This window comes from Chenopodium album, chromosome 13 (genome assembly GCF_948465745.1).
Source record: "Chenopodium album chromosome 13, dcCheAlbu1.1, whole genome shotgun sequence".
NCBI lineage: Eukaryota > Viridiplantae > Streptophyta > Magnoliopsida > Caryophyllales > Amaranthaceae > Chenopodium > Chenopodium album.
The window spans coordinates 53,748,329-53,763,505 of NC_137846.1; the positions used below are offsets into that span (position 1 = coordinate 53,748,329).

General features: G+C 32.8%; 2 protein-coding genes and 1 pseudogene across 3 annotated transcripts; 2 read left to right on the forward strand and 1 right to left on the reverse strand.

The window, feature by feature from the left end:
• The first annotated feature begins 1,977 nt into the window (after positions 1–1,977).
• On the forward strand, positions 1,978–4,568 carry LOC145575793 (polygalacturonase-like). Its single transcript, XM_081633593.1, has 4 exons — positions 1,978–2,103; positions 2,571–2,843; positions 3,366–3,875; positions 4,323–4,568. Exons 1-4 carry the CDS (start codon positions 1,978–1,980, stop codon positions 4,566–4,568), a joined length of 1,155 nt encoding a protein of 384 aa, XP_081489719.1.
• A 1,779-nt stretch (positions 4,569–6,347) lies between these two features.
• On the forward strand, positions 6,348–8,598 carry LOC145575794 (polygalacturonase-like). Its single transcript, XM_081633594.1, has 4 exons — positions 6,348–6,437; positions 7,019–7,318; positions 7,424–7,936; positions 8,371–8,598. The coding sequence occupies exons 1-4, from the start codon at positions 6,348–6,350 to the stop codon at positions 8,596–8,598; spliced, it is 1,131 nt and encodes a 376-aa protein (XP_081489720.1).
• Positions 8,599–8,840: 242 nt separating this feature from the next.
• LOC145576951 (dol-P-Glc:Glc(2)Man(9)GlcNAc(2)-PP-Dol alpha-1,2-glucosyltransferase-like) lies at positions 8,841–13,450 on the reverse strand (annotated as a pseudogene). The gene is made up of 8 exons (XR_014098578.1): positions 13,355–13,450; positions 13,119–13,215; positions 11,800–12,133; positions 11,438–11,717; positions 10,438–10,575; positions 10,098–10,302; positions 9,467–9,609; positions 8,841–9,188 (listed from the first exon to the last, which is right to left on the reverse strand). The product of XR_014098578.1 is annotated as a dol-P-Glc:Glc(2)Man(9)GlcNAc(2)-PP-Dol alpha-1,2-glucosyltransferase-like (transcript).
• Between the last annotated feature and the right edge of the window lie 1,727 nt (positions 13,451–15,177).

The window sequence follows — 15,177 nt, forward strand, 5'->3', positions numbered from 1 at the left end:
TAGGCAGTACTTAACTTATATAATCAAGTCCAATGATGGATTTAAAGCACTTGTTTGCAATTTCTACGAAATTTGTGGTTACATACTTAATCACCATAGAGAGAAAAAAAAAATATATGTAATTTGTTTGCAACAAGATGTAGCTCAACAAATCTACAAGCTTAATTAGGAAGAAAAAAAAAAAAAAAAAGGAAATGAAAACTACAATGTGTTGACTTTTTTTTTTTTTTTTTTTTTTTTTGAGGAAACAAGGTGTTGATTTTAAGACATTATTGTAGCTTTGAAAGTATAATGTGGCAAACCATTTTACAACTTCTTGTATCTCACTATTAGAGACTTGAGTTGCCCTTAGCTACCAAGTTAATTTTGAAAATCGACTGCAAAATACTATTAATAATCCAATTAATTAATAACAATGACGGTTTTTGACCTAATCAAATTCGACTTGTTGGTCCATAAAAAATAGTCCAAGTTTTTGAGAGTTGAGACAATGAATCTTTATTCATCTTACATTCAAAAAAAAAAAAAAAATCTTATAATGGACAAAATCATAAATCATAATTGATTTTTATAATGATCCTATTCAATAATATAATTTCAATATCATAAAATTAAACGCATACCAATAATATTCCATACATAGTTGAGAGTGAGGGATAGCTCAACTGGTTAGAGTTTCCTTCTCGATTTCAAAATATCATGTGATCGATTCTCACCCCCGCCCTAATATCTCTCTAAACACCAAAAAAAAAAATTCCATACATAGTGTAAAATAAATAGTTACGAAAGGAATTATAAGATTTAATTTTTATTACTCCATCAATCATCATGTTTGTTCTCATAGAAAGTGAAGATTTATTTTAAGTATGTTATATTTTATTATATATATCACACATGTATAGCTATATATATACTCCTTATTTGGAAGATTTGACTTTTGAGGTCACATTAAGAATATGATAAGCTATGTTTTTTTAGGGTAAAGTCAAACAATGTCGTACGGAGTTGTACTTAGATCGAGAAAGGAAATATATGATGCTTGTATTTACTACTCGTACTTGTTCTTCTACTTATTTACTCCGTAGTAAGCTATTTTACTATTAACCCTAAAAAAATCCAATAAAATTAATACTCCTATATCCCTTTTTATAGAATAATTTATTTGAAACTTTGACTTTTTTTTACTTATTTATTCATATATAAGATGATTGTTTCTTAATTAAATACAAAACAAGAATTATCACGTGATATCTTGTTAGAATCATTTCACTATGTAGTATCTAAATATCGAATTTTCATATACTTGTATATTTTAGTCAAAATAATGCATTGACTAATGTGTCAAATTTAATCATACTAGTTGTTTTTTTGGTGTTTAGAGAGCCACAAGGGCAAATGATAAGATCATGAGAATCAATTCTAAGATCACTTGAAATCGAAAGGGAACTCTAACTACTTGAGATATCCCTTACTCTCAGCCGTAGTAGTTGTTAAGCAATGGAGGAAGTAATTCTTAGCAAATCACAAAGAATATATGCTAGGATAAATGACAAATAAAAAGGGTAAATATTTTAGCAATATCTTCAAACTTTAGTTAGAAACATGGTAATTATACATATATGTGAAGAAATTTTTATAAAAAGGGATAAGGCCATTAGGTTATCACTCAATCATTTTTATAAGGTAAAAATATTCTTGGAAAAGAAATTTACTAAGCCAAAAAACTCAAAAGATTTTGACCTTAATATAGTAAACCATTTATCTACCTTAATATCGTAAAGATTTCTTGACCTTTTTTCGTTTTTGTAATCTCAAGTGACCACCTCTTATATAAAGCATTCAGTTATAACATGCAAAGTCCATCCTACAAATTTTTACATACACTCGAGTGAGTTTACAAATTTTTACATTCTCTCGAGTGAGTTTTACAAATTCTTACATACACTCGGGTTGATAAAGATGCAAATCAAATCGAGAATGTCAAAATGTACTCTATTAGTGTTGTTAATCTTTTGTCTTATTACCAAAGGGCATTGTCAATCAAAGGTCTTCAATTTGGATAATTATGGTGATGTTAAAGGTGGAGCAGTGGACAACAGGAAGGTAATTCAGTTGATGATGATCTAATTCATAATTTGCCACCAATTACAATTAATTTACAAAATGAGGAAAAAGAAAAATTAAAGCATGTTTTTAGGAGCTTTTTTTAGTATGTTCTAGGCTTTTGAACGAGTCTTTATTAATTTACGCTCTATCCTACTGAAATTGCTTTAGTTGAGGTCAGGCATTTCACTAGAATGTCTCATTTTTGGATCAAATGGGACGATTTTAGTGAAATGGAGGATGTACATACATAAAGAAAAGAAAATTGTGAAAAATACAAGATTTTAACTGGTGTTTAACAAAGGGTTATATTTTTTTGGACATAGTGAAAAAATAAAATGTAAAATGTAAACTCATGTTTTCTCTATGTCCAAAAATCATGTTATTTTTCTTTGGGTTGGTAAAATGTTGAATTTTGTAAAGTGCAATTTTTAATAAACTCTTTTAATAAATTCAAAATTTTGTAGGCACTTTTGAAAGCATGGAAAGATGCATGCAAATGGAAGGATGGATCCAAATTGGTAGTATCGTCGGGTACATACTTAGTGGGTTCAGTATTATTGACTGGCCCATGTAATGGCCCAATAGAATTTCAAAACAAAGGCACTTTAAAGGCTCCATTGGGCCTTAGTGGTGATTATTGGATCGAGTTTCGATATGTTAATGGGCTGGCAGTAAGTGGAGGAGGATCATTTATTGGTGCCGGCCCACCAAAACACGGCTCTCCGTACCTTCCAACAGTAAGTTACTAAGTTAGATCCCGTGTCATGCACGATTTTTCAATTTTTGTCTCGTGGTATCAATTTAAAATCTATTTTTTTATTTTATCTCAATCAAACTGCTATATGTATATATATATATGTATATATATATATATTATCTTTTTTGAATACATATTATATTGCTTTCTTCCATTTTGAGCCTTGATGGCATTTTTTTTATTTCAAATATGATAATTTTTCATTCACCGACTATGTTAAGTTTATAAATATATTATTCTACAATTTTTTTTCCTACATTTGAAAATAAATATTTTGCGTATATTTTGTATTAATTTTTTAAAAAAATTATTTTTTTAAAAAAAATATACTAAGAACACACCAGAAGATTACATGTGTCATTGCTGATGTGTCTTTTAATATATTGTGATTGATTGATTGATAGTACAAACCCTTTATGTTTTATTAATCACAACTTTTGAAATTTTACATTTTTTCTTACACATACACTTTAAATCGTCTTTTATCTTATTGTTGTTTCAGTTGCTGAGATTTAGCTTTGTAACAAACTCAAAGGCGCAAAATATAAAGCTAATCAACAGCCAAAGCACCCATTTCAACTTATTTGCATGTAACAACACTAAACTAAATCAAATTACCATATCATCGCCGGAAGATAGCCCCAACACTGATGGCATTAAGATTGGTGAATCAAATGGTATTAAAATTTCCGATTCCACAATTGCTTCCGGAGATGATTGTGTTGCAATCCTTAGGGTTTCGAAAAACATAATTGTTACTGGGGTTAAATGCGGTCCTGGTCATGGAATAAGTATCGGAAGTATGGGAGGGTCGTCTGATGAACGTGTTGAGCGAATATTCGTGAAAAATTGTCATCTTTTGGGTACTACTAATGGTTTAAGAATCAAGACTAAGGCTACTAATAATCCTGGCCTTGTTACGAAGGTTCGATATGACAATGTTTTTATGACCAATGTTGAAAACCCTATCATCTTTGATCAGAGTTATTGTCCATCGAAAAACTGTGAAAAGGTATGTATCGAGATTTATAAGGTAACATTATCATTTTTTAATATTTGGTAGAGTCCTAGAGGTGATCAAAATTTGGGCCGGATCAGGGCTTAACACAATTCCTCGTGCCCAAACCCGCAAAAAAAGTAGCGGGTTTGTTGGGCCAAAGCGGGCTTTTTGGGCCGGTTTAGGTTTTTAAATTAAAAACGCATTTTTAAGCTTGTCCAAACCCGCCCTATTTTCAGGTTGGACTAGCGGGTCGGGCCAATGTTGATCACCTGTAATATTTGGTATGTGATTATAGCATATTGTAAAAATTCACAACTAAAGTATTACCTGTAAACATGCATGTAACTATTGTAACTCTGGCTAATGCATAAGATGCATGCACCAAAGTCTTAGTAACTTTTGTTATATTGATGCATATAAATCTTTTCTTTCCTTTGCTAACGGCCTAACGTTTTCGAGGTTGATTTAAAGGGTGATTCAAGAGTTCAAATAAGAGATGTGAAGTTCAAGAACATTCAAGGAACATCAAGAACGAATGTTGCAGTGAATTTACAGTGCAGTGGGAGTAATCCATGCGATAAAATCGAGTTAAGGGACATTAAAATCAAGTTTCAGAGCAATGCAGAGGATACCACTTCTAATTGTTCTAATGCTATTGGGAAGGCTTATGGTGTACAATTTCCTAAATCTTGCTTGTCATCATAGAATGATAATATAGAATGATAATTAAGTGAGAAGATTTAATTAGAAAGCAAAATAGTATTGGAGCCTTGGAGGTAGGAATCCTAGTAATGTACGGATATTCAATATTAATTTATTTCCATAATTGTAGGATGAGGTAGGTTTCTCCGTTTCTATTTATTTGCCACGTTTAATTTAGAGGAGAGAGAGTGGGAGAGAATGATAAATTAAGTGAGGTAGCTAGTAAATGTAAGGTAAAAAACTTACCCTAAAAAGAAACGTGTCAATTAAAAAATAAAAAAAAAAACTTTTTAAAAAGGAATACGTGTTAACTAAATAAAAAAAAAAACACAGAGGTAAGTATTAGAAAGACGTTGTATGACCCCACCCTTACCTTTGAATGTGTAATCTATTTACTTTTGTTTTGTTTTAGTTGCTACTAAAAATAAAATGAATAAATGAAAGTAAATCATATTCCTCTTCAATAAAATGAAAAGTAATTAGATTCATTTCTAATTAATTAATGAGATAAACCATACTTTGAACCTATGGGCAATTAATTTGCATGTACGCGACATGATTTGTAATGTAAGTCGACTTTTATTGAGACATAATCTTAGGTTTGATATTTATGTTGTACAGAGTACTCGCATATACATACTTTTTTGCTTGGTTGTACGACATTTAATGTCATGAGAATATTTTCCTTGGAATATTTATTCACACACGTGAGGATGAATTGTGCTATTCAAAATGAGTATTTTTTTTACGAGGTACTATGTATAAATGCAAATCAAATAATTTTAGCTCGTGTAACTATCTATAGAATAACAATAAGCTATTGACAATTTAAATAACAGCTAGTAATAGAGAAAAATATATATATTTTGTGGGTGTGTGAATTTGTATTATAATATTAATGAGGTTTCTCCAAAACCTCAATCCTCAACTCTCATGAGTTTTTTTTTTTTTATTATTATTATTATTTTTAAATAACCTCCCATTAAGTAACTTCCATCATTTTTTTTGAAAAAAACTTCCATCTTTCCTACGGAGTATTATTTTTTTTCTTTCTAAATATACATGTTACATGTATACCGTACGCTAGCACGGATACACTCTAATTGAAAGAAAAATAGAGTATCTAAGGATTTCTCTTTTAATCGCTCCCTTTTCTTTTATTATTATTTATGTTTTGATTTATAAAATTTTGATTATAAAAACTCACTATTACAAACATTAAAACTATGTGGAACTTGTTAGATTTGGTTTTGAATATATTAAGTACATTTTTAAAATACTATTAATTTTATAGAATTTTTACTCATACTTCTTATTGAATATGTTTTTTTTTTTTTTTTTTTTTTAAGCTTTGGGAAAATAAAAATTTTGAAAGTGAGCAACCAATTCTTTATGATAGGCTCATTTCCCATTTATTTCAGTTTGTTCTTATGCATATATGGTTACACGCCCGCATGCAAAAAGGTCAAACGTTAGTTCAAATAGAAACCGAATTTGCTAACAATAATATATTAACAATAAAAGAATAGGTACAAAATACGAGCACATTTTTTTACCCTAATGTTGTGTGTAGTTGTGTACCACTTGTCACATAAAAATAAAAAATTAATTAAATAAAAAAAATTGTGTATATAATTTGAAGAAGCTATTAATCGTTGATGAAACAGATCAATACATACAAACTTAAGCCCTAGAAAGAAAATATATCAGTGTAAGAAAAAGAGACAAAAAATGACAATAAGAAAGAGAGATGATTTGATTTTGCTACTGATTTTGCTAATAATGAGTTTCTCTCGAGCAATTAAGGGGGTGAAAATTTTCAACGTTAAAGATTATGGTGCTCTTGGTGATGACCATTATGATAATTCACAGGTAATCATGATCATCTTACCGTCCTTATATCATATTAATCCTCGTTAATTAGTTGTTATGATCATGAGTATACAAAGTGAGGATCGAATGTCATCTACATAACTGGTTTAATTTGTGATTGTTATATCATATTAATCCTCGTTAATTGGTCTCTTGCATGTGCTCGTTTAGTTTAATTTGTTTTGTAGTTATTCTCTTAACTATGAGAAAAAAAAACTGAAATAATTTAAAACAAATATTGTCTTTACTTTAAATTGAGATTTAAAAATAATTTTTCACAATTTTAAATATGTTTGTACGTAATTCATGTTTTAAGATTTCTTTAACCTCCCCCTTTTGCACGCACATGACTATATATATGCACGTATTTGCTATACACAAAATATACTCACAATTGCAAACATACATCTTATGAGAAATGGGTTTATATTCGCAAAAATATTCGTAGTATATATTTTAAATCTTTATTTAGTATTTTTGATGTTAAAACAATTTTTTATTTTTTTTATTTTTTATTAAGTATACAATAATTTGAGTGATGATGAAAATGTCTTAAAATTGAAATTGGTTTCACCTTGTAGGCCTTTGAGAGATCATGGAATGAAGCATGCAAATGGAAGGGCAAAGCGGTAATTAAAATCCCACGTGGGAAATACTTGTTGAGAAATTTACTGTTCCAAGGCCCATGCATGGGCCCAAAAGATTTCCACAATGCAGGCTTTTTGAAGGCCCATAAAGTTAATATTGGGCTGACCTATTGGGTTGAATTTAGATATGTAGATAAATTGGGTATAAGTGGTAGTGGCCATTTTGATGGGCAAGGCTCAGATTCATGGTTCAAGATAATGGAAGATAACCCCTCGATCAACAACCTTCCAACGGTAAATTACTTATGACTACGTGCGAGTTAAGCTGTAACACTAAAAACAACAGAAAAAATATTATAACTAACATACTATCAACTGTCTCATTTTTGTGTTACACAGTCGTTGATGTTAACTTTTGTCAACAATTCAAGGATCGACAACATGAACTTCGTCGATAGCAAAGGTAGCCACATCAAACTATACGGGTGCAAAAACGTTACGATAGCCCAAATTCATATCTCAGCCCCACCTAATAGCCCTAACACTGATGGAATCAACATTGCCTTCTCAAGACAAATCCAAGTATCAGATTCAAAGATTTCTACAGGAGATGATTGCATTTCACTCCTTCCTGGAGCTGAAGATGTTAACATCACGGGTACTCGGTGCGGGCCGGGTCACGGGATTAGTATCGGGAGCATGGGTATCGGGCCTAACGAGCTTGCAGTGAAGGGAATAAATGTGAAGAATTGCAACTTCACTGATACCATGAATGGTGTGAGGATTAAGACATGGGCTACCAAAAATGCAGGGAAGGTTGCTAAAGTTTCATTTGAGAGCATTTTTGTTAACAATGCTAGCAATCCCATCATTATTGATCAAAATTATTGTCCATCACATAAATGTCCTAAGGTAATTCCAAATCTCTTTATTCATTAACCGGATTGGTATGACTCTATTATTTGCTACGGGTTCTTACTTTATTTCTTGCGGGAGAGAGGGTAGTAAAGTTTAATGAGATGCTTATGTGTCTAGTCTTAAAACTTTAACCAACTAAGCTAAGTGACATCCACATAGTATAAAGAGATAAATCATACGTATACCTCTAGGACATTAACATCCCTTCGAACCTTGTTAGACAATGTTATTGCGAAGTATAATTTTAGTTTATCTTTTTAAGTAAATGTACTTTCATATGTTACATGCTTATATAAGAGGCCTATTTAATTTAGATATGGGAATATTTAGTAGAATGTATTTTAATTCCTCCAAAAAAAAAAAAAAAAAAAAAAAAAAAAAAAAAAAGTTGAATGTATTCTAATTCACTTATGTTTTCTTTATTGAAGGGAGATTCTCATGTTCAAATAAGCGATGTGAAGTTTGTGAATATTATGGGAGTTTCACAAACGTATGTTGCAGTAAATTTACAATGCAGTAAATATAGACCATGTGAAGTTGAGACAAAGAACATAAATTTGAGGTATGGAAGTAACAAAGGACCAACTATTTCATCATGTTACAACGTCAAGGGCGTCGCTTCTGGATTCCAAAAGCCACCATCTTGCATTTCTTAGCATCTTTTGTAATCTTATGCACTCCGCAATTTTTATGTGATGAGCCTATACAAACTTAGTCGAACTATATGTATCGATGTGATCTAGGTGCTACATCATAATACAATAAGGTATAATAATTAACTTAGTTTCGGAAGTAACTTTAGAGACTCAAAATTGGACAACAAATTTTTATAGCTTAACATGCTTGGATTAAATAGTAATGGTGACTCCTAACTCACACAAGATACTCTGTATTTAACGAGTAAAAAATGCACTCTTTTCATTAACATGGTATACAAGACTACTTCTAAGATATGCTGAAATGAAGTGTTAAGCTATGTTGCTAATCTACCATATAAATCTCTGAACACCAGATTCATGGCTCCACTCAAATGGACAAAACAAAAACACGTACATGGTGAAGCCGTTAACAACTAGATATAGAATCGCGATGAGAAGCCACTTACTAACCTCATCAATCCTGCAATTAAGCATAAAAATAAAGAATGGTATCGTGTAATACCTAAACTCAACCACAGGGGTAGGCACAAGAACTGCGGCACAAGCCAAAAAATAGGCCAACACCCAGATTCTGCTCCTAGCCTTTCCTGTTGACAGAAAAGTAAAGAGGGGTTCAGCAGATTGTTTGGAAGGCAAGACTATTTATTAAGACTTTACTGAACTTTTCACAGGTCAACTCGGCCCAGATTTGCAGGCCAGACCCTTGACAGAGAGGAGGGATAAGGGAAATCCCCACCCCAAGACCTAGCGCTAGGATTCGAACTTGTGACATTGGTAGGGAGAAATACAACATGTTTAGACAGATGAAACTGTGAAGGGAACAAAGTACTGAATACAAGCCATAAATGGTTGATAAAATACTGACCTAATATGTGCAAGATTGATAGCCATGAGTAAACATAAAATGGGACTAGAAAGTATTTCATTAACAGATGAGCATTGATGACCCTTCGCCAGATATAAAATGGATAGTGTCGATTGTCTGCTAGAAGATAGGGGTGAGCTATACTGCAGCATTCAACCAAAATATATCAGTTTCGAAAAACACAGCTCAATCATATACAAGAGTACATAACAATCATCAAAGAAATATCAAGAGCTTGACAGTTGCTAATCCTTGATTTACAGGGGAGAAAACATTATGAACATTGAGTGTTTTATACTTCGCATTTGTGTTAGCCTTGTACGCAAACATTGAATACACCATATCTTATATTTTTATCCTTTTAAGTAAATACAATTATGACAGTAAATAATTGGTCTCACATGTAAATGTCGAATGTTAAAATTTATTAGATCTACCATGGAGACAAATTTTTAGTAAGGACCCAAATGTGAAAAACTCTCTGTTCTATTTATATTGTTCTGGAGAAACTGACAATACGACAATCTGAAACTGTCTGGAAACAAGGAAATAAATACTTGGTGACAAAATAGCTTGTATCCGTAGCATTTCAATATTTCATTAGCGTATACAGATAGGTTTCTCTGCTTACCTGAAATAATGCACAGAAAGCAGACCGGCAGCAAAGATCATAAATACCAGGACAAAACTAAGCGGCTTAGTCTTCCATATGGATTGCAGCAGAACAGTAGCATGACCCAAAGTGAAGTGGAATGGAGCACTAAACAGTGCAGAAACCATTGCAAAATACAAAATTTGAGCAAAATGTGGGGACACGGCATGAGCTTCTTTAGCACCTGCAACACAAAAAATGGAGAATAAAATGCTTACACAACAGAAAAATAGAAAGTCAGAGGCAGCACACAAAGACCACAGGATCCACAGGAAAACAGAAGCTAAGGCAAAGACGCAGCAGAGCAAGATGATAGTACCGAGAACAACACTTCCATTCCAATAAACAAAAGCAACAAAGGCTCCCAGCACCAAAATAAAGGGGCTAAAAGAAACCACAAGCTCCCATTTTGAATGCCATGCTTGTACAATGATGTACTGGATCTCATCAAACAATCCTGCAAATAAATTATCACAAAAGAAGTTAGCAATTGGGAAGCACTTATATCTTTAAAATAAAGCATATCTTGCCTAAGCTACTTTAATAAACCATAACAATCCACCTTGAGGTAGAAGCTGAACTCATATTGCCTGATAGATCATGGATTTATTTGAAAATAAGTATTGGTTATGCCAAGCTGGGAGCTATCAAAAGGTTAAATTACGTTCAAACCAATGGCGAAAGAAGGGAAAGGCTTGACTATGTCAGGAAACATTCTAATTGCTCAAAAATAAGTACAGTAGGCAAAGATTAGAAGCACAATCCAATTTAGTTGTATCATCGAATAGTGGAATATTAATTATCATTATGGACAGAGGCACGGAGCAATCTTTTGACAAGACCCATAAAGAGGAAGGAAGTAAGGTCGAGATGGAAGTTGACATAAAATATAAAAACTACTGTGTAGCTACTTTTGAAAGATATGAAAAGACATTCTGACACCTAGAGGGACTTGAATGAATGGAACAAATAAAACTTAGCTGGTGCTTGGATAAAAATAGCTACATGACTTTATAAAGATGAAGTAATATTTATGAAAACAAAAGGAATATAATTACATAGCAATAAAACATAAAAGAAAGGAACAACTGATAGCACAATGCATAACAATTTGGCAACTCATCCAACCTCCATTTTGTACTGAGTATCTATGTCTTCTTTAAAGATAAAACAATCTCAACCTCATCTATAATACAACAAATATACCAGTGGCTGAACAGTGGCAATTTCAGTTTCAATTGCAGACCTTAACTAGTTATACTTAGACTCTTAGAGAGCATGGACAATAAGTTGGAGATCATTAAAGGTGCGGAAGTCACCTGAAAGATGGGATCTCGAAAGAGCAGTCTTATCGGCACCAATAACAGTAGGGCAGGGAACATCAAGTGCAAAAGCCTTCATCTTTCGCCTTCTTAATCCTGATTTTGCTGTAAAATCATCTTTAGGAGTTATGTGTTCCTTTTCACCAATAGACACATTAGATTTATGATTACCTACATTTTGCCTATTGACCAGCAGCATATCAATTACACCACCACATGCAACAAAAAGCATCCATATGATATTGGTTTGTCGAATGCATACAGCCAATGCCCCCATCTTCATGAAAGAGTTAAATATATTAGTATGCTTTCATGCAGATGAAGTAGTATTATGAAATACATTTGGACTTAGTCCTTACCAAGGCACTCAAAGCATAATTTGTTTTCAGGGATGCCAGGTACATAGCAAGGAAAAAGATCAGTGATTCCACATCAGTGTAATAAAGATAAGTGAAGAACCAATGAAGAGGGTATAATGAAAGAACAACAGTGTAAATTGTTGCTTTTCTTCTGTCAAGTGCTGGTCTTAACTGTGTGATGATCTCATATATTAGAATGCTGCATATAACAGCTAATGCACCATTGATGGAGCGAAGGACTGCAGCAGAACATATATCTTTAAAGGATGAGATCCGTTGCAGCAAAACCATGCCTGGAAACAAAGAAGCAATATGGGCAAGTGAAAGATAGTACCTGCAGAGGTTTTGAATTACAAAATCAACTCCATTCTAACTAACACTTGAACTCTAGATAGCTTATGCCACTCAAGAAAAGTTGCACAATCCAGAGTATAGTTAGAATTAGTTACAAACATGGTGGAAATGACATTATTGACATAACATCTAACTACCTAAGGATGGACTGATTAAAAACAGCTTTGTTTATACAAGACATCAGTCATCGAGCAAGGTAAAATCCTTCCGAAAGAAGCTTAACTAAAACTCAATCTGGCTAACACTTCAGAAAGGCTCACCCCAACCATATTAACCTATTTACTGGAGCACTAAAAAAAAAGGCAACAAGTAATGCTTATTGCACACACCAATCAGTCTAACAGAGGAAATCACTATTATGTAAGTTTTCTCCTCCATGACTAGAATTTAAGAATTTGCAAAACCTTTTAACAGTTTTTGGCCGAATTTGAATGTTCTGGATTAAAACCTACACATGAAATGGAAATCCCAACAAATCCCCTTCACTGTGACAATTACTCTCCCTTAAAATTCTGAATCATGTCTATTTATCAGTTATTACAATAGATGATATCTACCCTTCTTTCCTTAATTCACTATTTAAATTTTCACACACAATAATGCCTTCATTTTGTAGCTTGGTAAATCAATATACACCTTCTACAGCTAACCTAATTTACTCTTTTTCAAGCCTCTAGAAAATCAATCAGATAACCATCATCAGCTCATCAAAATCATACTTTCAAAAGGGTAAATTAAGCCTTTTTAAACTAGTGAAAGTAAAGATGAAAAATTCAAAAACTCATTAATTAAATAGCTACAATTTGGGTTGTGCAGTGAGGTATGATGGGATTCGATCCCAAGTCCCAGGTTTCAATCATAATACCCCACGACTTTAACCAAATAAGCTAGTTGGCGTCCGCAAAACAAAATACATATAGTATTTAGAAACAAAATACAAACTTTAAGGGAAATTGCTCACATACAAGCCAGGAGGAGTAGTAATCACGGTATCCCAAATTCCCAACTCTTGAAATTGCCTTTACAGTATTGTTGAGCTTGTGGAATGTGAAATATTTCGTCCTGTCAAATTCATTACCAAAATTTCAGCAGGAAAAACATTTTTTTTTTATATTTAAAAAAAAAAAAAAAAAAAAAAAAAAAAAAAAAAAAAAAAAAAAAAGAAGAAAAGAAAAGGAAAAAAAATGGGAAAGATTTAAGCATCTGGAACAACTGTATTAACAAGAAATGAAATTGGGATCACCCATAAACTCGCAATCAAAGCCACTACTGTTCTTCCCATCCCCTTTTTTTTTTTCCGGCAATTTTTCATCTGCAACTCTCGAAAAAGAAGGATTTTGGTGGGCTTAACTTGAGCTATGGCATGGCATTATGTTTTGCAACGAAAAAGACCGATTGCAAAGAAAATTGGTTAGCTTTTGCCTATTTATTATGTAACCGTCGAGTTGCCCGGTCGTGAACAAAATTGTTTAAAGGTTAGGATCAATATATGACCGTAGCACTGGTTTGTTTGCCCAAACCCGAGTATAGTCGAGACGGGTTGTATAAGATCTAAAGAACTACATATGTGATTTGGGTAAATAACTCAAGCCAAAACATTTAAAAATAGTTTTGGGGCAGGCCAAAAAGAATTGCCTAAAATTGGAGACGATTTGGGTCATAGTTGATTAGATCCTTGTTGTGGTAGTCATTTATAAGGGTGTCCATTATTCGGATAAAAACCAAAATTCAATCCAATCCAAACCAAATTATTAATTCAGATGGGATCCAAACTTTAAATCGGATTGGATCGAATTGAAATTTTTTGAAAATTCGGATTTTCGAATCGGATCGAATTGACCTTATTTGGATCCAAAAAACCAAATTAACCGAAATATAAAACCATGCTTTTTACAAATAAGAAATTTTTAAATTAATCATGTAAAATTATGTTAGTAATTACATCAATATAAATTGGAAAATTTGTTCAAAAGGACCAAGAAAGGTGGCTCTTTTGTTCGGAAGGACCAATTAAACCAAAAGTTGTTCAAAAGGATCACAAAACACACTTTGGGTTGCTGAGGGGGACCATGTCACATTTTCAGGCAAGTCAACGCCGGAATCCGGCGTTGACCAACACGTGCTAGTCACGTGACTCATTAAGTTGGGTAAATTTTTATTTTATTTTTTCTTTTTTTCCCATTAATCCTCACTAATTCCCCCCCAAAAATCACCTTTTCACCCAAATTTTCTATTTCTTCTTCTTTCTCTCTCCTTGAATTGACTGAACCATAGAATGGCAAATCTGCAATTGCACCTCTTTTTGTTGACAAATTGATCGAGATTGCAATTGAGGAAAAGCGGAACAAGGTTAGTCCTATGAATTTGGTTGCAATTTGTCGAATTGAGGGAATTTTGCTTGATGTTGTTCGTTTTTTGTATTTCAAAATTGGATTTGCAGGAACATGAATAAGGGAAAACTGAAGAGGACTTCTGGATTTTAGTGTAGCTGAATATCAAGTCATTAAAAATTGTGCGCCTTTTTCGCTTCCCCTTCTGCTTTCCTTTTCCTGTCGCCATTGTTATGGTCAAAAAACAAAAAAAAAATCAAGAAAATGGTGTAAAAACAACCCAAATAAGGCTGAGAAAATGACAGGAGAGAGAAAACAAAAAGACTTTACCTTTTAATACCCTATTAAGTTGCTCCTCTGATCTCACCAACAATGGCAGAGCAAACTAAATGCCATGTTCAGTCACTTCGAGGAGAGAGATAGAAGAAGAAATAGAAATTTTGGGTGAAAAGGTGATTTTTTTGGGGGAATGAGTGAGGATTAATGGGAAAAAAAGAAAAAAAAAAATAAAAATTTACCCTACTTAACGAGTCACGTGACTAGCACGTGTTGGTCAACGCCGGACTCCGGCGTTGACTTGCCTGAAAATGTGACATGGTCCCCCTCAGCAACCCGAAGTGTGTTTTGTGGTCCTTTTGAGCAACTTTTGGCTTAATTGGTTCTTTTGAACAAAAGAGTCACCTTTCTTGGCCCT